The 21,881-nt window shown below is 42.5% G+C and overlaps 1 protein-coding gene across 6 annotated transcripts; it reads right to left on the minus strand.

The window, feature by feature from the left end:
* Positions 1 to 6,045: 6,045 nt before the first annotated feature.
* nmu (neuromedin U) lies at positions 6,046 to 21,670 on the minus strand. Of its 6 annotated transcripts, XM_035413113.1 has the most exons (10): positions 21,399 to 21,670; positions 16,911 to 16,969; positions 16,709 to 16,756; positions 16,265 to 16,324; positions 15,131 to 15,160; positions 14,948 to 14,998; positions 13,099 to 13,173; positions 9,686 to 9,739; positions 7,786 to 7,839; positions 6,046 to 6,185 (listed from the first exon to the last, which is right to left on the minus strand). In XM_035413113.1, the coding sequence occupies exons 1-9, from the start codon at positions 21,559 to 21,561 to the stop codon at positions 7,804 to 7,806; spliced, it is 576 nt and encodes a 191-aa protein (XP_035269004.1). In that variant the 5' UTR covers positions 21,562 to 21,670; the 3' UTR covers positions 6,046 to 6,185; positions 7,786 to 7,803. The 6 variants fall into 6 exon arrangements, 5 of the variants coding, with proteins under 5 accessions (XP_035269004.1, XP_035269005.1, XP_035269006.1 ...); XM_035413114.1 differs by lacking the exon at positions 14,948 to 14,998; XM_035413115.1 differs by lacking the exon at positions 13,099 to 13,173.
* Positions 21,671 to 21,881: the final 211 nt, after the last annotated feature.

Consider the following 21,881-nt stretch of genomic DNA (forward strand, 5'->3'; position numbering starts at 1 on the left):
AACCACAAGTCACGGCACTGCATGCGTGCGAACGGGCGAAACACGCAAAGATTTTATTGTCTTCGGCACAAATAATAAACTGGCCAAGAAACCTGAATTTGATCCCTGGTTTTTGTATGAGAGATCAAGGCGTGGGCAGAAAAAAAACTTACCACCAAAATAAAGTCATTCTACAGTATTGAACTACACGCACCAACCTTTACCTCTAACGTCAGATTTACTTAGAATCACTCTGCGGCGATAACATTTAATTAATAATGACATTGTTTAAATATTGGAAATGTAGATCTAACTTGTTACAGACCTACTAGCACCTCTGTTTTAGTCATTGCATTTGCATTTCATGCCATTTTAAATGTTTACAGTGTTCATTTAGGGCGCGTTTTGTGGAAATTGTCTATTTGTGTCATACTACTTGGTTTCATAAACAACATTTATTAGAAATTTTCTGTTACACAAATATTCAATATGACATATATGTCGCTCGCTCTGTTGGCATGTCGCCAATCAGGTCAAACGCGCACTTCAACCAAACTTCAAAAAGAGAGCCCGAAGGAATTTTGATTGACATGCACTGTGTCCAATCACCATTCGCTATAAGGAATAATTATTCAGTTGACGTACTAATACTGAAAACCGATTCAGAAATGGCAGCGGTGTCTTCATTTCATTTTCATTTCAGCGACTGGTGTGAGAGTTACTAAATATGACACACTGTTCCGATCATAGAATGACATTAAATTCGGCATTCCCTTCTCGACTGTTACCAGCGGGACGTTTAAAAAAGAAATAAATAGTTGTACATAAATGCATAGGATATAGAGTAGATCATAAACGCTATGTACGATATGAAAATCTTCGTACACATATAGCTTGCTCAATCAAACTTAATGACATTGCCTTAGTCATCAACTGGAAGCAGTTAACTTGGGCAAACTGTTGTAGTTAGCCAAATATTCTAAAACGTCAGGCTAGTTTAACATTAGCCACAGGTGTTTCTTGTAATGTCTTAAAACAAACTGTCTGTGTTATGCACGTGATGAATGATTGCTATGTGCTTCCAACAGGGGTTACAAAGCCAATTCATCGCCGCAGGCTACATGATTATAAGGAAATAGTCAGCAGCTTCGTGTTTTATTTTTACGGGGTGTTCGGCACAGTTCTGTTCAAACAGAACCGACACGCGCTATCGGTTCTAGCTGGCTAATACCGACAGAGATTCTGCTTAAATACCGCGCTGGTGCATGTTGTTTATGTTGTTGTTCCTGATGCGGGGCTGAAACAGCGCCATTGTGAGTGCAGGGAACAAGTTAATGAGAAAAGAATGCACATTTGCCGGCCATTAATCTACCATTACAAGTCGGAATTGGTGACCCTGCACGTCAGCGCTACGCGTCTGGACGTCGCCCTCTCTCGGGGTTTCCTTTTGGCAACGGGGGGCGTGTTCTTCAGCCTCGCTGGATAATGAAAGAGACTGCGCGCTCCCTGGGTAGCGTTGCCCGAGACTTCTCTGGAGCTCGATTAGATATTGGGTGGAAAAGTTACTGTTGTTGCAGGCGGGCCAGTAGGGGACGGTCTTTACTCTGCACCAAGCGGGAAACCTCAGTGCTCAGAGGGGCAAGGGGCAGTGAGGCTGCGGAATACTCCAGTCTTTAAAACATTTAACTATGATCGAAATCAGTAATGGGAGAGTGGGGGATCCTGAAACCCAAAATGGGTGGAACTGTTACATTACGACCTGTCAATCGCCGACTTGTTTGGACAAACGAAAAGGCACCACACCAAAACAGAACGATGGGCTCATATTAGCGGGTCACCATAGCATAGTAGCTCCGCCCATATTTGTTGTATGAAACTTTCCCATCCATTCTGCAGTCTTGACTCACTGTGGGTATTAGAGATCCCGGGGTACTATTACGCAGGAAATTCTTTCCCCGTCTCCATTTTCCCTATTCCTTCCTAGCCTTTCCCCTCTTTAATTGGCTTCATAAAATGCCCCTCTCCACCCCAGCTAAAGCATGACGATTTTGAGCCACAAAATGGCTGCTGTACTATCCTGGTGGGCACTACACGTTGGTGGCAGCGAGGTCTACTTTATATTACATGGGGATATGCGAAGATCTTTACATTATGCGGCACGTGCACTGTCGCTACCTCCCCCGCAGAGTCGCAGACTGCAGAAGAATATCCGTGGTTTCAGAAAGGTGTGTGACACATTAGAAGAAATGACAGGAAAAGACCGTACCTGCACGCCCACTGCTGCCCTCTAGTGCTCATATGTACACTGCTGTTTGTTTCTTCGCAGTTCAATAACTTGCAGCTAGTTGTATAAAGCGGTTCTGCGAGGCATTTCGTCTATTTTATCTATTTTACAGCTCGAAGAGAGCTCGTGTGTGTCGTCTTAACTTCAGAGCGTTGTGCACCCTCGCCAAAAGTCGCCTGGAAACCTAGAATGGAAGAAGTGTAGAACTGAAATCTACAGAGAGAGTCTGTTTTCAAAAACAGTTAGAAACAAATGAAACCTGTTTACAATGACTTTTAAATGAGAAATGTTTTAAAAGCACACAATTGAACGTATTTTGAAAACTACTATTTTATTATTATAAATTACATTTCATTTAATATTCAGTGTAGACTCATGAAAAGCGGCTCTTGTGTTGTCAAATTGGTGTATTTAAACATAAAAAAGAACCTTATGGATGATTATGTTTTTAATGTATATGCGGGTTGTCCTAATAGCATATTTAGTCGGAATCGTCCATCTTTGACGTTAACAGTGAGGCTGTAATCTGGGAATTTATTTTTATTTTCACCATCTCATCGAGCTCCCCCTGCTGTTCATAGTTGAGAAGTGTTCATAGCTGTTTTGTTGGTGTTGGGTGGCTCAATACTTTTTTGTAATATTTTTTAGGTTTTGGCCAGATAGATACACAAGGCGTTTCGATATGAACTCACCGTTAGAATTTCAGAGATATGCGTAAGATATGCGGGAGTTATCAAGAAGAAGCCGACTGGCTATATCAGGCCTACAAAGCCGAGAAAGTCCACTCCGGATAGACAGTCCTGGACCTTCAACCGACGATAAACCAAATTTATGTACAGCTATACATCATTATATTCACTCTAAATGTATACTGGTAAACTATAGAATCCCATGTTGATGGATCTATAGCAGTAACACACACACGGCATTTTTGTGGGGCAGCAGGGCAGCTGTGCTGTACAATAAGACACATCACTGCAGCCTAAAACGCGACGTGGCGAAGGCCGGAGCCGCAGCTGGTCGTATGTGATACATCACGTGATAGATCACTCATTGTTACATACGTTTCACTGTAAATTGTTAATAGAAACATTCATAATTTAAATATTGGAAGTTTGCAAATGAGCTGTATAACTAATTAACTTAAATACAATTCCCTCTAAATCACCACTGTCCTGTTCTATTATTTAACCATCAGAGGGCGCTCAAATCATATATTTCAGGTTGACTGGTGTAATTTGGTCTGTTGCTGTTGTCCACAGTAAAAGTTAAAGACCCACTTTGTCATTTCTGCTGCTAATTGAGGGAAATTACACGGATAGCAACTAACTAATCCGGTGTATCATGGTATTCGTAGTTTTTAACACCTTGGACTGGTGTCTTGATGACCTGGGCAACAACTTTTGCATAAGGCTGCTGTGGTAATGTCAAGTACATCTGAGGTAGTTATGCTTGGTTTATTTGGCAAAGTGGAAGCTAACTATTCCTTTCAATATCTTACCTGAGGAGTGAGTGGTGAGTTTGTTTCCATGGTGATGAGTTGCGCAAGGACTCTAAAAACGCTCAGTTATCAAAAAGAATGTATTAAATGCGGAAAACAGAGTACTAGTGTACACAATTAGTGTCAATCCGACACTTATTTTAAATACTTAATTTTCCCCTTTAAGTACTTTTTTGAGGATCTTTTATGTTTTTATTAGAATGATTCTGTACTCTCTCCTGTTTCTTGCTCATTGTAAGCCATTAGCTTTTTATTAGCAACCAAAATTTATCTGAAAAACCCTTCTCACCTTACCGTCTTTCCTCCTTTTCTCCCTCATTTGGAACATCTTGCTGTGTTTATCAGCACCCCTGCGCTTCGGTCATATTTTATAAAATAACAGGTTTGTTTGTCCTGTGTAAAAGGGTGGGATTAGTCCCCTGATTGTAGGTTTATTAGTATTGTGTAGGAGGGTGAGATTAGTGCCCTGATTGTAGGTTTGTTTGTAATGTGTAAGATGTTGTGATGAGTCCACTGATATGTAGGATTGTTAGTATTGTGTTAGAGGGTGTTATTAGTCCCAGTTGTAGGGTCTTCACAGTAGATCAGGCGTGGATCTGGTCCCCAGGGAGCTCTGCGGTGCTTGTGCGTGATTCCCCTGCTGCCAGGCTGCAGTTCAGTCTCCTCCAGAGTCGCTCCTTCACAAAGCAGCACAGCCTCAGGCAGAAATGACACTCAAAACAGTGTGTTCATAACGGCAGAGACAGAAGCGCGTAATTAAACACATCATAACGGCAAAGCGCGTAATTAAATGCGCGCGCTGCAGAACGTGCGCAAGTTTCCACGCAGGTTAATAATAGCCGTGCAGGACGGAGCGCAGGGCGCCTGTGCTGGAGGGGCTCGGAAACCCACTTTTAATCAAATGTTTACAGTAAAGCAGCGGCTGACACGCGGTTCGGTTCTGTGTGCCGGCGGAGTCACACGGTATCTACTGCGTCATTATTTAAACAGCAATGAAAACAGACACGCATTGCCTATTCCAATAGGGCTCATGTAACACAGGTCATGTATTCTTTAAAGTCCTATGACCTATGATGTTCTTTTGTCCTCAGTCCCATCTTCCCAATTGCTGTTCTGTGTTTGTGAGTTTTCTGATATATTTAAAGTTTCATATTAGGCTGTTTATTGGCAATTAATTTGGACTCTGTTTGGTACGATGTGGAAGGCGAACAGTGGATGTAACTGGAATATTACCAAGACTGTAGTGACTTCGTCTCCAGGTAGCCAGGTGTAGAATGGGAGATATGTTTCTTTGTTTGTAACTGTGGAACAGTGTTGAAGCGTTAAATTCACCAGGTGTACCTGTGGAACAGTGTTGAAGCATTAAATTCACCAGGTGTACCTGTGGAACAGTGTTGAAGCGTTAAATTCACCAGGTGTAGAGCAAGGTGGCCGAGGCGAGGCTTTGTCACATTCTGGTATGATGATTGACAGCGCTGCTCTCCCTGTGTCAAACTTTTAAAATGTTTTCTAGGTTCTGTGAAAAGCCACAAAAAATAAAAATTAATTTAATTTGGATTCGTTCAGATGGCTGAACCACCATCAGAACAGTTTTTACTGCTGTATTCCAGGATTCAGAGCTGCTGTATCATTATTTTTATGCTTATTGTATTTCAGGAATACATTCCAGTTTATATTTTCCATAAAAAATGCGCTTATAAAGCAAAATAATATGAGTGTTATCAAGAGCAGTTACAGAAACAATCCCCATTTCAGATGACTCGCTATATGTTTGATACCTGACATTACATGTCTGTATAATTGTACTGTTCAACATGCAATGACTTAGAAACCACAAATAAATAAAACTGCAAAAATGTTATGGCATTCTGCAGCATCAAGGTGACTCAACAACTAAGTATGAAGTAAAGTTAGAGATTTATTGTGCTGCTGAAACAACAAAATCACAGAGCTGGTTTATGTGAAACTTGGAACACTCACACGCACTTACACACACACTCACAAACACATACACATACACACACTCTCACAAACACAGACACACTCACAAACACACACTCAGGAACACACATATACTAACAAACACACACAAAAACACATACACTCAAACACACACACACACACACACACACAAATACACACACTCACAGACCCTAACACAAATACACACACAGACACACGTGTCCAGATACACTCACACATCAAATTTCAAAATAAGAAGTTCAAAGTGCATGTTCTGTTCTTTAATTTAAATGACTGGTTATATTTAAACAAACACTACTTAAACCAAAATGGATTTATTGACATTTGTGTACATTCAACATCAATATACAGCAGGTGTAAAGATCAGTACAGGAAGTGAGGTCACATTAATGCAGTAGATCCCATCCCATTTCGTACAGCGCCTCTCACCCAGGAAGTCTGATTGGACAAAATTATTATTTAGATTACTGTATGCTGTATACATCTACATTATAAAGCACATCAATGTATACTGTATATACATCTACATTATAAAGCACATCAATGTATACTGTATATACATCTACATTATAAAGCACATCAATGTATACTGTATACGTCTACATTATAATGCACATCAATGTATACTGTCTACATTATAATGCACATCAACATATACTGTATATGCATCTACATTATAAAGCACTTCAATGTATACTGTATACATCTACATTATAAAGCACATCAATGTATACTGTATACTTCTACATTATAATGCACATCAATGTATACTGTATACATCTACATTATAATGCACATCAACATATACTGTATATACATCTACATTATAAAGCACATCAATGTATATTGTGTATATCTACATTATTATCCACATCAATCTATACTGTATATATCTACTGCATGTTAATATTCATGTTTGTGTGTATATCTGCATTAGTTTGTCAGAAAACTTAAATATTGTGGTTTAGATTCTCAAAAATACATGCATCAATTTAATTGAAACAGCAACATAACAGCCCTGCCAACTAACACGAACACACACACACGCACACAAATATAGACACAAAGATGTGTAGGAACAGAAGGATGTATAAACATAGCCACAGAGACCTGTATATTGAGACACAGAATATCAGAGTATTACAGAGAAGCACAGAAACACAGAGCAGCACAGACAGACAGAACAGCACAGACACACAGAGCAGCACAGACACGCAAAACAGCACAGACACACAGACACAGAGCAATACAGACACGCAGAGCAGCACAGACACACAGAGCAGCACAAACACACAGAGCAGCAGACACACAGAGCAGTAAAGACACACAGAGCAGCACAGACACACAAAACAGCACAGACACACAGAGCAGCACAGACACACAGAGCAGGTTTGGTGAGCTGAAAATTGCTGGAGCAGAAAACTTTCCTTTAAACTGATCATTGGTCTCAACCTGTTTTCATTATTTTTCCTTGACTCCTTAAAAGTAGCACACAGCTTCTTCACATTGTGTTAGGAAGATTGAATGATAAATTCAATTTAGAGAAATTGATTTTAACCACTAGGTACACTTAACGAAGAAAGATACACCAGTGTGTTAATAAAACGTTAGCTTTCAGTATAACCAGAAATAACAAAATCTGAGCTTCACGATTGTTTAAAATCTGTGAGTTGCTGATCTTAGCCCTGAATATTCTGTTAGTGTGAAAAAAAGATACACCAGTGTGTTAATAAAACAGGTTTAAGGGGAATAATCAGTTTAAGGGGAAGTTTTCCAACCATTCCCATTTTCAACCACCACTGGAGGTGTAGGAGAGAACACCACCTTGTTCCACACACACAACACCTGCATGTACAAATAAACACACACCTCTTACACGGCCTTATTCCACAAACTCAACGCCTGCATGTTCAAATAAACACACACCTTTTACACGGCCTTATTCCACAAACACAACACCTGCATGTACAAATAAACACACCTTTTACACTGCCTTATTCCACACACACAACACCTGCATGTTTAAATAAACACACACCTTTAATTAGCACATCTTCTACACAACAAATGCAGAGCTTCTTCCATTTCTTGGCTGTAAATAAAAACAACATTAATATGCTTTTTAAATCATATTTTATTGTGGTTATCGGACAGTAGCAGTGTATGTCATAATATGTCATACAGGGGTTATGGAATTTATGCATAAATTGGCATTAATATGTATACCTGTTCATATCCTACATTTAGTATAGTGTCCATACCCTACACTCAGCACAGTGTTCATACCCTACACTCAGCACAGTGTTCACACCCTACACTCAGTACAGTGTTCATATCCTACACTCAGCACAGTGTCCATACCCTACACTCAGCACAGTGTTCATACCCTACACTCAGCACAGTGTTCATATCCTACACTCAGCACAGTGTCCATATCCTACACTCAGCACAGTGTTCATACCCTACACTCAGCACAGTGTTCATATCCTACACTCAGCACAGTGTCTATATCCTACACTCAGCACAGTGTCCATACCCTACACTCAGCACAGTATTCATATCCTACATTCAGCACAGTGTTCATATCCTACACTCAGTAGTGTTCATATCCTACACTCAGCACAGTGTTCATACCCTACACTCAGTACAGTGTTCATACCCTACACTCAGCACAGTGTCCATACCCTACACTCAGTGCAGTGTTCATATCCTACACTCAGCACAGTGTTCATACCCTACACTCAGCACAGTATTCATATCCTACACTCAGTACAGTGTTCATATCCTACACTCAGCACAGTGTTCATACCCTACACTCAGGAGTGTTCATACCCTACACTCAGAACAGTGTTCATATCCTACACTCAGTACAGTGTTCATATCCTACACTCAGCACAGTGTTCATACCCTACACTCAGTACAGTGTTCATACCCTACACTCAGCACAGTGTTCATATCCTACACTCAGCACAGTGTTCATACCCTACACTCAGCACAGTGTTCATATCCTACACTCAGCACAGTGTTCATATCCTACACTCAGTAGTGTTCATATCCTACACTCAGCACAGTGTTCATATCCTACACTCAGTAGTGTTCATACCCTACACTCAGCACAGTGTTCATACCCTACACCCAGTACAGTGTTCATACCCTACACTCAGCACAGTGTTCATATCCTACACTCAGTAGTGTTCATACCCTACACTCAGTAGTGTTCAAATCCTACACTCAGCACAGTGTTCATACCCTACACTCAGTACAGTGTTCATATCCTACACTCAGCACAGTGTTCATACCCTACACTCAGCACAGTGTTCATACCCTACACTCAGCACAGTGTTCATACCTTACACTCAGTACAGTGTTCATATCCTACACTCAGTAGTGTTCATACCCTACACTCAGTAGTGTTCATATCCTACACTCAGCACAGTGTTCATATCCTACACTCAGCACAGTGTTCATATCCTACACTCAGTAGTGTTCATACCCTACACTCAGTAGTGTTCATATCCTACACTCAGCACAGTGTTCATACCCTACACTCAGCACAGTGTTCATATCCTACACTCAGCACAGTGTTCATATCCTACACTCAGCACAGTGTTCATACCCTACACTCAGTAGTGTTCATACCCTACAATCAGCACAGTGTTCATACCTTACACTCAGTACAGTGTTCATACCCTACACTCAGTACAGTGTTCATATCCTACACTCAGCACAGTGTTCATACCCTACACTGAGCACAGTGTTCATATCCTACACTCAGCACAGTGTTCATACCCTACACTCAGCACAGTGTTCATACCCTACACTCAGTACAGTGTTCATATCCTACACTCAGCACAGTGTTCATATCCTACACTCAGCACAGTGTTCATATCCTACACTCAGTACAGTGTTCATATCAGGCAGAATAAGGGGAGTCTTACCCGATACAGGAAGTATCCTCTACTCTGTATCCCCCCTGGCCCTTGAAGGTCCTCCTTTCATCAAACAGATCAGACAGATCAATTCAACCAACCTCAACTGAATGCTCCACCCAGCAGCCCCCTGCCCCCCCCCCTTCCCCATCCTGTCCCGTCCCGCCCCACTTGAAGTATTTTCTAGTAGGATGTATAGCATTGTATAGCAGCCTTAGGAGGCTGTACATATAAAGAGGGTTGTTTTATTCTCCATGAACATAACAATGAGTGTAAATTTCATTTTCATACTTCCTTCCTTGTCATTTCATAAGTGGCTCTCCCTCTTCCCCTCCAAGGTTAAGGGCCAGAGAGGCTGCTGCAGATGCAGCAGGCCGGGGCAAGAGGAAGCCATGCACTGCCCGTCCCTGCAGGCCTAACTTTTAAATTAAACGTGATCTTTAAAAAAATCTGGTAATATATATGTGCACAACCTGGTTAGGAATTACCAGAATTGTGCACTTTTACGATCTTCTCCTCCATGTGCATTAATACATATTCTCTTTGCGTATTAATTTGTGTTCTCTATGTACATGAATATGTATCCTTCTCCATGTGGGTGAATCTAAGGTTGTTATGCAGGATAAACTGCTCTGCTCTACTGCTGCAGCTACACTAATTTTAGCAGACAATTATGCTTAGGATGGAAAGAACAGCTAATGTAGAACAGCCAGCTAACAGAGTCCAGCACACATGTAACACACACACCGGCATGCACACACACACACATGCATACACATACAAGCACACCATGGTGCAGATGGAATCAACTTCAGAGAGGAGAATCCCTGCAGCATGTGTATACACATACACACACCCATGAACATGCACAGATATACACACATGAACACGCATGAACATGCACAGATATACACATATGATCACGCATGAACCTACATGCATGAACATGCACATATATACACACATGAACATGCATGAACATACACACAAGCACACACAAACACGCATGAACATAAAACACGTGAACATACACATATATACACATAGATGAACAGACATGAACATAAACATAGACACAGATGAACACATATGAACATACACACATGCACACACATGAACACACATGAAAATATACATACATACTCACAGATAAACATGCATGACCATACACATACATACACACAGATGCACACACATACAGATGCACATACATACATACACAGATGCACACACATGAACATACACATGCACACACATATATACACACAGATGCACACACAGGACACATATATATATGTTCTATTTAAATGTAGACCATTTACCACAGTGGTTAAAGTGCAGACTCTCAGCTATTATTTAAGGATATTTTTTATACACTTTGGTTTCACCTTGTAGAAATTACAACACCTTTTATATACATATATACACATGCTTGTCATACCTCCTAGATTGACTTAGCATAGATTAGGTCAGAGAGTAATGTTTACTCTCTGGACTGGACTTATTGTGTTTGAGTGCATGTCGAAGGTTGTTCCAATGACCTTCGACATGCACTTATTGTACATTGCTTTGGATAAAAGTGTCTGCCAAATAAATGTAATGTAAGCTGAAAGATCTCATATATTACCATTAGGGAAGCTATTGAACATACCTGACTAATCAGACACACCTGTGCAGCTATTTGTCACAAACATTATGGTGCCCTGAAATGGGGAGACTATGTATTAAAAGTATATATATATATGTTAGAGCATAAATCTTTTCTTAACAAAATAAGCTGTCATGATCTTGCATCATGAGTTGCATATACTGAAGAAGAATCATCTCTTGCTCAATAAAGTGATACAGTTATACTGTAGTTGTGCTGTGATTCAGTTATACGTTAGTTGTGCCGTGATTCATCTATACTGCAGCTGTTCTGTGATTCAGTTATACTGTTGTTGTGCTGTGATTCAGTTATACCGTTGTTGTGCTGTGATACTGTAGCTGTGCTGTGATTCAGTTATACTGTAGCTGTGCTGTAATACTGTAGCTGTGCTTTAGTGGTGTTGCAGCTGAATGAAATTACAGGAGGATATCAGATCCTCATCAACTTCACACAGAAACACTGAAATCATCAGTCTCAGTCACATGCAGAGAAATCATTAGTCTCAGTCACAGGCAGTGAAATCATTAGTCACAGTCACATGCAGTGAAATCATTAGTCTCAGTCATAAGCAGTGAAATCATTAGTCTCAGTCACATGCAGTGAAATCATTAGTCTCAGTCGCAGGCAGTGAAATCATTAGTCTCAGTCACATGCAGTGAAATCATTAGTCTCAGTCACAGGCACTGAAATCATTAGTCCCAGTCACAGGCAGCGAAATCATTAGTGTCAGTCACAGGCAGCGAAATCATTAGTCTCAGTCACAGGCAGTGAAATCATTAGTCTCAGTCACAGGCAGTGAAATCATTAGTCTCAGCCACGTGCAGTGAAATCATTAGTCTCAGTCACAGGCAGTGAAATCATTAGTCTCAGTCACAGGCAGTGAAATCATTAGTCTCAGTCGCAGGCAGTGAAATCATTAGTCTCAGTCACAGGCAGTGAAATCATTAGTCTCAGTCACAGGCAGTGAAATCATTAGTCTCAGTCACAGGCAGTGAAATCATTAGTCTCAGCCAAAGCCACAGTCAGGTACAGTGCAAATAGTCCCCTTGCAGGCCTCAGTCTCTTTGCTATCACCCCTATCAGCCTACAACTAAAATGTCCCCTCAGCTGAACAGCTCATATTCCATGAAGGAACCACACTAGGACCACCATCAGAACATTTCCCCACAGATAGCTGATAAAAACGTTGGCTTATTAGTTATCAGGGTCTTCAAACGGTTGGATATGGAATGAGTACCTTACAATCAACACTCAGATAATTAAACAATAACTTCATCCCTTTTCACCAAATTTGTGTTGTTATGGTGCCCAGTAAGCTGTCTGGACAGGAAGATAGGCAGACAGCCATGTCAGCTAGCAAGCTAACCAGCCAGGTAGCCTGGCCTGCCAGGCCCATTCAGTGACTCATTTCCCTGTTGTAAAAACTGAAATACAACAGCATGCTTCCCAATTTACTCTCTGCGGCTACAATTGTTGCTACATCCATTAGCTCAGTACCAATGTGCGTTGGGTCCAATCAGACTGTACTGTGCCATGTCAGGAAGAGGAATGCGTTGCATTGACTCAGAAGTAGCATTGTAAATAAACTAAGCACGAGTAGGCTCTCTCCCAGGATGGTATTATATGAGTGCACTTATCCATGTGAAAATGCTGCCCTCTCAGTTTCCATTCCAGATTGTAATGTGTGGCTCCAGGTAGAGGCAATGGGACCCACTGCGTGATGATGAGGTCAGAGGTCAGAGGTTAGAATGGAAGCATGAGGAGAGTTACATACGTCACTGGTGAATCTCTTCGGTCTTCGCACATGGAGCTGAGGGACCAGCTGCAGGAGAGGGTGCAGGACAGAAGACTAACAGAACCACATAGACACAGAACCACACAGACACCGAACCACACAGGCACAGAACCACACAGACACAGAACCACATAGACACAGAACCACATAGAAACAGAACCACACAGACACAGAACCACACAGAAACAGAACCACACAGACAAAGAACCACATAGACACGGAACCACACAGAAACAGAACCACACAGACACGGAACCACACAGAAACAGAACCACACAGACACAGAACCACACAGGCACAGAACCACACAGAAACAGAACCACACAGGCACAGAACACAGACACAAAATCACAGTGAACGCAGAGCCACCATAAACATAGAACCATAGTAAACACAGAATCGACAGAAAGAGATGGTACGCACGGAGCGATGGCACAGAATCAGAGACAGACAAAAGGACAGGGAGAACCACAGGGCAGCCATTAATTAACCATGGAATGCCAACAGACAGGGAGAACCATTAGTTTTGCCCAAAGATGATCTGGCATCTCTCACAGAGCAGAACCAGGAGAAGCACACACGCACACACACACACACACTCATACACACACGCACATTCACACACGCACACCCACACACAAACACACATACACACACACACACATACACATGCACACGCACACACACACACTCACACACACACACACGCATACACACACAAACACACATACACACGCACACTCACACACACGCACACACACACACAAACACAAACACACACACACACACACATGCACATGCACACACACACACTGACACACACACACACACACACAAACACACATACACACGCACACACACACACACACAAACACACATTCACATGCACACGCACACACACACACACACTCACACACACACACACGCACGCACACACACAGACCCAGGTATAAACACACACACACACACACACACACACACAGACCCAGGTATAAACACACACACACAGCTCACAGCTCACAGGAAAAGCACAACACATGCAAGCAAGGTGTTAAGAGCTGATGTGTATGTGTGTGTATGTGCGTGCATGCGCATATACTTCTGTGTGTCTGTGGGACTGCTGGTCAATCATGAACCACCCTCTGGAACTGCTGACCAATCATAAACCACCCTGTGGAGCTGCTGGCCAATCATGAACCATCCTCTGTAACTGCTGGCCAATCATAAACCACCCTGTGGAGCTGCTGGCCCATCATGAACCATCATGTGGGGTTGCTGGCCAATAACTCAATGAGACATTACACCTTTAGAACCCCAGAGATACAAATACATTTGGAATGGAGGCTGCGTAGAAATGAAGTGAAGTTAAAATAATTCAGTATTCAGAATGTCAATCCATTAATGACTGAATTTGTGTGGCTGTATTGTTATATATGGCAATCTTGAGCTTCTATTGAGCAGCTGGTCTGTAACTTCGAGGATTCACTTTAAGTTACCCTGACTGGGTTAGGGTTAGGGTTAGGGTAACCCTAACCCTAACCCTAACCCTAACCCTGACTGGGTTAAAAATGAAGGGGAGCTCTCACAATGCAACGGCTCTGATCAGCTGATTTACTGGTGACTGAAAGTGCAAGGAAATGACAAACTGAGAGTATTACAGAGGCTCATCTTCACAGCCTAGGTTAAAGCAGAACCTAGGCTCATCTTTATAGTCTGAATTAAAGCCGAACTTAAGCTCACCTTTACTGTCTGAATTAAAGTAAAGTAATGATAAAATAAAAACGCAATGGAAGGGCAATGGGAAGCCGCAAGGTGAGGTTAGACTTACCGTGATGTCAGAGGGAGCGGAGCCTTGTGGCTTAGTGTAATGGAATAAAAACTGCACAGAAGAGCGGAGACTTTGGTAATGTCACTGAAATGGGGCAGGGTTCATCATTTTAAATTTCAGAATTTACAGGAGAAATTAGCATTTTGGCATTACTGTGTACAACAGACCCCCTTAGCTGCGTACCCGCTTTGAGTTCTCCCTCTCTTTCAGACCCTGAAAAAAAAAATATATATATCAGCAACTAAGATCAGAAACTGAGGTTCTTCTGAATGCACACAGAAGGAATATAAAAACAGAATATAAAAAAGAAGAGTGACATATTCATGATAGCCTCATAAACATCACCTCAACTAATACAAATATATTCTCAACTAACACAAATACATTTACACTTTGTGTGAAATCACAACAGTGATGCTGAAAATGTGTGGAACTGGCATGTTCGCAAGGCCTGCCATTTTCACCAGTCTTGCAATATCTGTTCAATACGTGTTGAATATGCGTTGAATGTGTGTTGAGTGTGTGTTGAATATGCATTGAATGTGTGTTGAGTGTGTGTTGAATATGCATTGAATGTGTGTTGAGTGTGTGTTAAATATGCATTGAAAGTGTGTTGAGTGTGTATTGAATGCGTGTTGAGTGTGTGTTGAATGCATGTTGAGTGTGTGTTGAATGTGTGTTGAGTGTGTTGAATGTGTATTGAATGCGTGTTGAGTGTGTGTGGAGTGTGTGTTGAATGAGTGTTGGATGCGTGTTGAGTGTGTGTGGAGTGTGTGCTGAATGAGTGTTGGATGCGTGTCAAGTGTGTGTTGAATGCGTGTTGAGTGTGTGTTGAATGCATGTTGAGAGTGTGTTGAGTGTGTGTTGAATGTGTGTTGAGTGTGTGTTGAATACGTGTTGAGTGTGTGTTGAGTATGTGTTGAATGCGTGTTGAGTGTGTGTTGAATGCGTGTTGAGTGTGTGTTGAGTGTGTGTTGAATGCGTGTTGAGTGTGTGTTGAGTGTGTGTTGAATGCGTGTTGAGTGTGTGTTGAGTGTGTGTTGAATGCGTGTTGAGTGTGTGTTGAGTGTGTGTTGAATGCGTGTTGAGTGTGTGTTGAATGCGTGTTGAGTGTGTGTTGAGTGTGTGTTGAATGCGTGTTGAGTGTGTGTTGAGTGTGTGTTGAATGCGTGTTGAGTGTGTGTTGAGTGTGTGTTGAATGTGTGTTGAGTGTGTGTTGAATGCGTGTTGAGTGTGTGTTGAGTGTGTGTGGAGTATGTGTTGAATGGCTGTTGAAGGCATGTTGAGGGTGTGTTGAGTGTGTTGGCATGCTGTTACCTGGGATTTCCTCACACCCCCCATGATCAGGTAGCAAAGCTCTTCCAGGGAATCTGGTGCCTAGCAAGAGGAATCACAACAAACTGCAGTCAGGAGTCAGAGAGCAGTCAATAGTCAGAGCGCAGACACAGTCAGGAGTCAGAGCGCAGTCACAGTCAGGAGTCAGAGCGCAGACACAGTCAGAAGTCAGAGCACAGTCAGGAGTCAGAGCGCAGTCAGAGCGCAGTCAGAAGTCAGAGAGCAGTCAGAGCACAGACACAGGAGTCAGAGCGCAATCAGAGAGCAGTCAGGAGTCAGAGTGCAGACACAGTCAGGAAACAGATTGCATGTCTAAAACTTTCATCTGCACAGAAACTCTCCCGTCCACACAAGCCAGGATTTCTGAAGCTCAGAATCCTGGAACACTGTAACCATGGAAGCGCGTATCCTGGGAACACCACTGACCTGAGGCTGCTGTTCCAGAGAGAGCAACGAGGAGCAGACATGGTCTATCTGCAAAACCAGAGAACAGAAAAGAGAGTGGAGTGGAGAAAGGGAGAGGAGGAAAAGAGAGAGGAGAAAGCACATATCATACGCATTAGAAGTAATCACCATTGCATGAAGTGAAGCCCTGCACCCCCTCCCACATCTGTAAACCTGTCCCCACCTGCTTCAGGACTTGGAGCTCCAGCTGCACCTCTGGGCCTTCATGGACCACTGGAGCACCTGTTATCAGACAGAGATACAGATAACTACACTTGTCCTACACCTGTACTCCAAATCACATAAAACACATAAACACACAGACCCAGACACACACACATACACGCGCGCACGCACACACACACACACACAAACACACACCTACGCACGCTCACAAGTAAGAACTGCTGCACCTTATATGGAAGACAGTATCAACACCATATGCCCATAAAGTTGCAAGTACAGTGGCAGCCAAACGTACTGCTGCCATGTTGAGATTCCTGGTAATTAAAAAAATTCTTAGCTCAGAAAAAGGCAGTGTTCAACAAAGTATGCATTTCATAGCGGGGTGTTTTGGATGCATTTACACACCCTCACCTCTCCTGCACACGCTTACACACCTTCACCTCTCCTGCACACGCTTACACACCCTCACCTCTCCTGCACACATTTAAAACATACAGAAGAGAGACGGAAAGGTGGATGGACTGTAGGCCTTTCCGGGAACTCAACAGCAGGTGAAATGCAGTGTGGTATTAGACAGCTGTGAACAGGTGAGCACATTACATTACATTACATCACATTACATTACATTTATTTGGCAGACGCTTTTATCCAAAGCGACGTACAAAAAGTGCATTTCATGGTCCTAGACAACTACTAAACACAGGTTCAATAAGATACAATACTTATTTTGTACAGCTATTTCTAGCCAAGGACAGAGTTCTGACATTATTCTGACCTAACCTCTGCAAAGCCAACTAGGCAGAAAAATAAGCTACAGTATTAGGACAAGTACAAATTCCCAAAAAGTGCTGGGATGGGGCAACATGTAACAAGTGTCATAAAAAGTGGGGGGGGGGTGGATTTAGAGTGAAATATACAGCGTGGTGGTAGTTAGTCCAGGTATAGTCTGAAGAGATGAGTCTTCAGGCCACGGCGGAAGATGGGTAGTGAGGGAGAGGTTCGGAGAGGGGCGGGGAGTTCGTTCCACCACTGGGGAGCTAGGGTGGAGAAGCTCTGTGATCCCTGCCACAGAGCGGAGTGGTCGAGCAGGCACATAGGATCGAATCATGTCCTGCAAGTAGATGGGGGCTGTCCTGTTGCCTGCAGTGTAGGCAAGGGTCAGAGCACCACCTGTTTCTGTTGGGAAACAGTCAGCCAATTTAAATTTAAGCCAAAAATTAAGAGTTCTGTGAGCTCGTCTGTGGTCTTTTTTCATGCCACGTACAGCCATGTACACAGAACCAACATGCAACAGTGCACATGTCGACCCCATATGGCAACCGCATAGAAACTGCACAGCAACCCCACAGCAAGTGCACAGCAACCCCACAGCAAGTGCACAGCAACCCCACAGCAAGTGCACAGCAACCCCACAGCAAGTGTACAGCAAGTGCACAGCAACCCCACAGCAAGTGCACAGCAACCCCACAGCAAGTGCACAGCAACCCCACAGCAAGTGCACAGTAACCCCACAGCAACCACCTGGCAACAGACTCAATCAAATTAGATAAAATTCTGATAAAGATGAGTTTGTGTGTTTGTACAGGGGTGGGGGAGGTGTAGACCCTTGAAGCCATAGGTGACTGTAGGCTACAGTCTCCCGAATACAATAGAGAACCCCAAAACCCTACAGTACAACAGCACAACTGAGCCCCCCAAAATCATACAGTATATTGGGGCGGGGGGGGGGGGGGGGGGGTCTGTTCTATATAAAGAGTAAGAAGAGATGGCAACGTTCTACATCAGTGATCTTCATTCCTGGTCCTGGCAGGTCACATGGTCTGCGGCTTTGTTTTAATATCCGCTTTAATATCAGCAACCAGTTCAGACCCAGGAAACCAGGTGAGGTGAGTTAACTGTTTAATCGACTGCTTTAATTGGTCAATTAAGTACCAAGTAACAACTAAAACCAGCAGAGAATGCGACTCTCCAGGACCAGGAATGAAGAACACTGCCCTCCATCATCAGGGGCATAGTTGCAAGTAAAGCGATTCTGTTTATTATCAGCATCATAATCAACATCACAATTACACTGTCATCAACATCACAATCACACCGTCATCAACATCACAATCACACCATCATCAACATCACAATCACACCGTCATCAACATTACAATCACACCATCATTAACATCACAATCACACTGTCATCATCATCACAATCACACTGTCATCAACATTACAATCACACCGTCATGAACATCATAATCTTAAAAAAAATTAATTTTTCAATATATTGTATGATCATCATTATCCAAAATAGAAAGACTTCTTAAAACAACATTAATAGTAATCATATTAATAGTAATAGCAGTAAAATAACAAAATAGAATTTTGCAATACCTCCCTTAACCACTAGGGCTGATGAATCTTTCTGCCAATCCCACAACCCTTGGTTCTTCCCCACAGTAATCATCCCATTGTGTAAATCAGCATTACATCATCTGTGTCCCGTATAGGCAGCTGCCTTACATTAAAGCCTGCATCTACATCATGCCCTGCTGTAACCCTGGCAACTGACCAGCTTCACTGTCATGATTATGATGATGATGATGGAGATCAGGGTAATTATGTTGCCGTGTCTTAATCATGTTAGAGCTGCAGTTTATCCTGGGGGTGGAGTTTATCCAGCTGGGTTTTGCAGCCCCGGTCCTGGAGATTGGAGGGATTTGCTGGGTTTTCATTGGTTAATCAGAGCCAATTAAAGCAGCTGATTCCACAGGTTTCTCACCTGAGCTGGTTTCTGAATAAGTTGCTGATTTTTTGGTGAAAAAACGGCCGACCCCATGGCTCTTGAGCAGCACACCCCCGCATTATACAGAGCCCTCCCAGGGTGACACAACACCCAATCAGGCACCGCTTCCCTGGGGCACATACGGTGGACAGCCAATCACGCACCGCCTCCCTGGGACACATATGGTGGACAGCCAATCACGCACCGCTTCCCTGGGACACATACGGTGGACAGCCAATCACACACCGCCTCCCTGGGACACATACGGTGGACAGCCAATCATGCACCGCCTCCCTGGAACAGATACGGTGGACAGCCAATCACGCACCGCCTCCATGGGACACCTACGGTGGACAGCCAATCACGCACCGCCTACCTGGGACATCTAGCCACAGTGGACAGCCAGTCATGTGCCTCTTTGCGGGACACCCAATTAGAACGGGATTCATAATTTACCAAAATCAGAACAGAAACTCACCACAAGGCTGAGTGATCAGACTCATCATTAAAGGGCTTTCACGTGTAGCCCCATATAATTTACACATAATCCACATGACACTATTACGTATAACCCACACCGTATCATTAGATATAATGTACACACTTACGTGCAATTTAGTTTTAGTATGATATCAATGAGATTAGATTTAACATGAATACTCTTAAACTGTGTACAATACTGCTCAGTAAATAACGCCTTTAAGATCACAATCCATCTCGCCACACACAGAATAGCCGAGTAAGAACTGTGTTAACACAGCAGCCGTTCTGCAACACTCGTCTCCGCTGTGAGAAGACTGTCCCGCGAAGGTGAGGTGCCGAGCGCCAAACTGCGCACGCACTACAGCCCTGTCCCGGTATTTAAATTAAAAACATGAGGATCACGCGAACAAGAGAGAAAACGCAAAACTAACATACATTTAGGATTATAGTACCGGATACAGTCACTACGGTACTTTGCATAATAGCTCATAAAATTAGTTTGAATAAGTGGTTGATTTCATTTCGAACTATTTATTACTAATGAAAAGCCTCCAAGTGTTGCTAAGTGAACAGAATATGATTAGCATTATCGCACGAGCGAAGTCATAGGGATGGCTTTACTGGGGAGAATTGTTATAATTGAAACTATTAAAATAAGGCGGTATTAATATATCAATTTTATATTCAGAACAGTTATAAAAGCTGAAAGGGACGTCTTATGACAATCAACCCGAAATTAGTCATTTAATATTTTAAATACTTTACCACAATTGTCCAATCGTCCGATGTAACTGAATATATATTCATCATAAATATTTTATTCATAATAAAGTAAACAGATTAACTGAAATTAACCTATTATCCTTCGAAATACCAGAGAAAGCTGAACAATGCGTAGGCTACGTATCTAATTAATCAGGAAAATTTTGGGATTCGACAAAGGATATAGTTATATTCTATTTAAAAAAATTGAGGCGGACTGAACATCTAACTAACCACTGATCATTTATGGTTCCATAAATGACAGTTACCCGTTCCAAGGATCTTGTACGAAAACAGAATTTAAAAACAAGTTTACGACCTTAGAATACAACCACCTTTGAAACACTCAGAAGTTTACAACATAAAGACATCTCTGTTTCGTTTCCTTCTTCGTCTTTCATTTGAATGGGCAAATTTAATGAAAGAAACACTCCGATATTAAGCTATTTCTTGATAATAACTTACTTCTGCAGACTGACACGGCAGTGATTAGGAGGACCGCGAGAGTGACCGCGGGGACACAGTGTGGTCTCCTCCTCGCGCTGCTGCAGACGCTGCTCGAGCTGCTGTTGTTGGCAAGGCTACCAATGCGTGCACCTTCCTGGTTGCACTGAGTTGAGTTCACCATTATCTCTCCTTGGGCGATATTTTCGTCTGTTGATGGCAGTTCCTCGCTTGCTCGTTCTCGTTATGTGGACTGACCGGCTAACGGAACATTTTAAAGCATGTGGGCACACCCTTTTCTCTGCATCAGTTGCTCCAAATCGCGTCACGGTAGTTACACACAAACTCCCCCAGGGTTTTCCTTTGGCACGGTTAAATACGCAGTCCAACAGTGATGGAAACATTGGAAGCGTAAGTCTTTATTAAACCATATATTCATGCTATCCGGGTGACCAATTTAACCGCAGAGATCTGAAAAGTTTGAAATGTTCACATTTGGAATGG

The sequence above is a fragment of the Anguilla anguilla genome, chromosome 4 (genome assembly GCF_013347855.1).
Source record: "Anguilla anguilla isolate fAngAng1 chromosome 4, fAngAng1.pri, whole genome shotgun sequence".
NCBI classification, from domain to species: domain Eukaryota; kingdom Metazoa; phylum Chordata; class Actinopteri; order Anguilliformes; family Anguillidae; genus Anguilla; species Anguilla anguilla.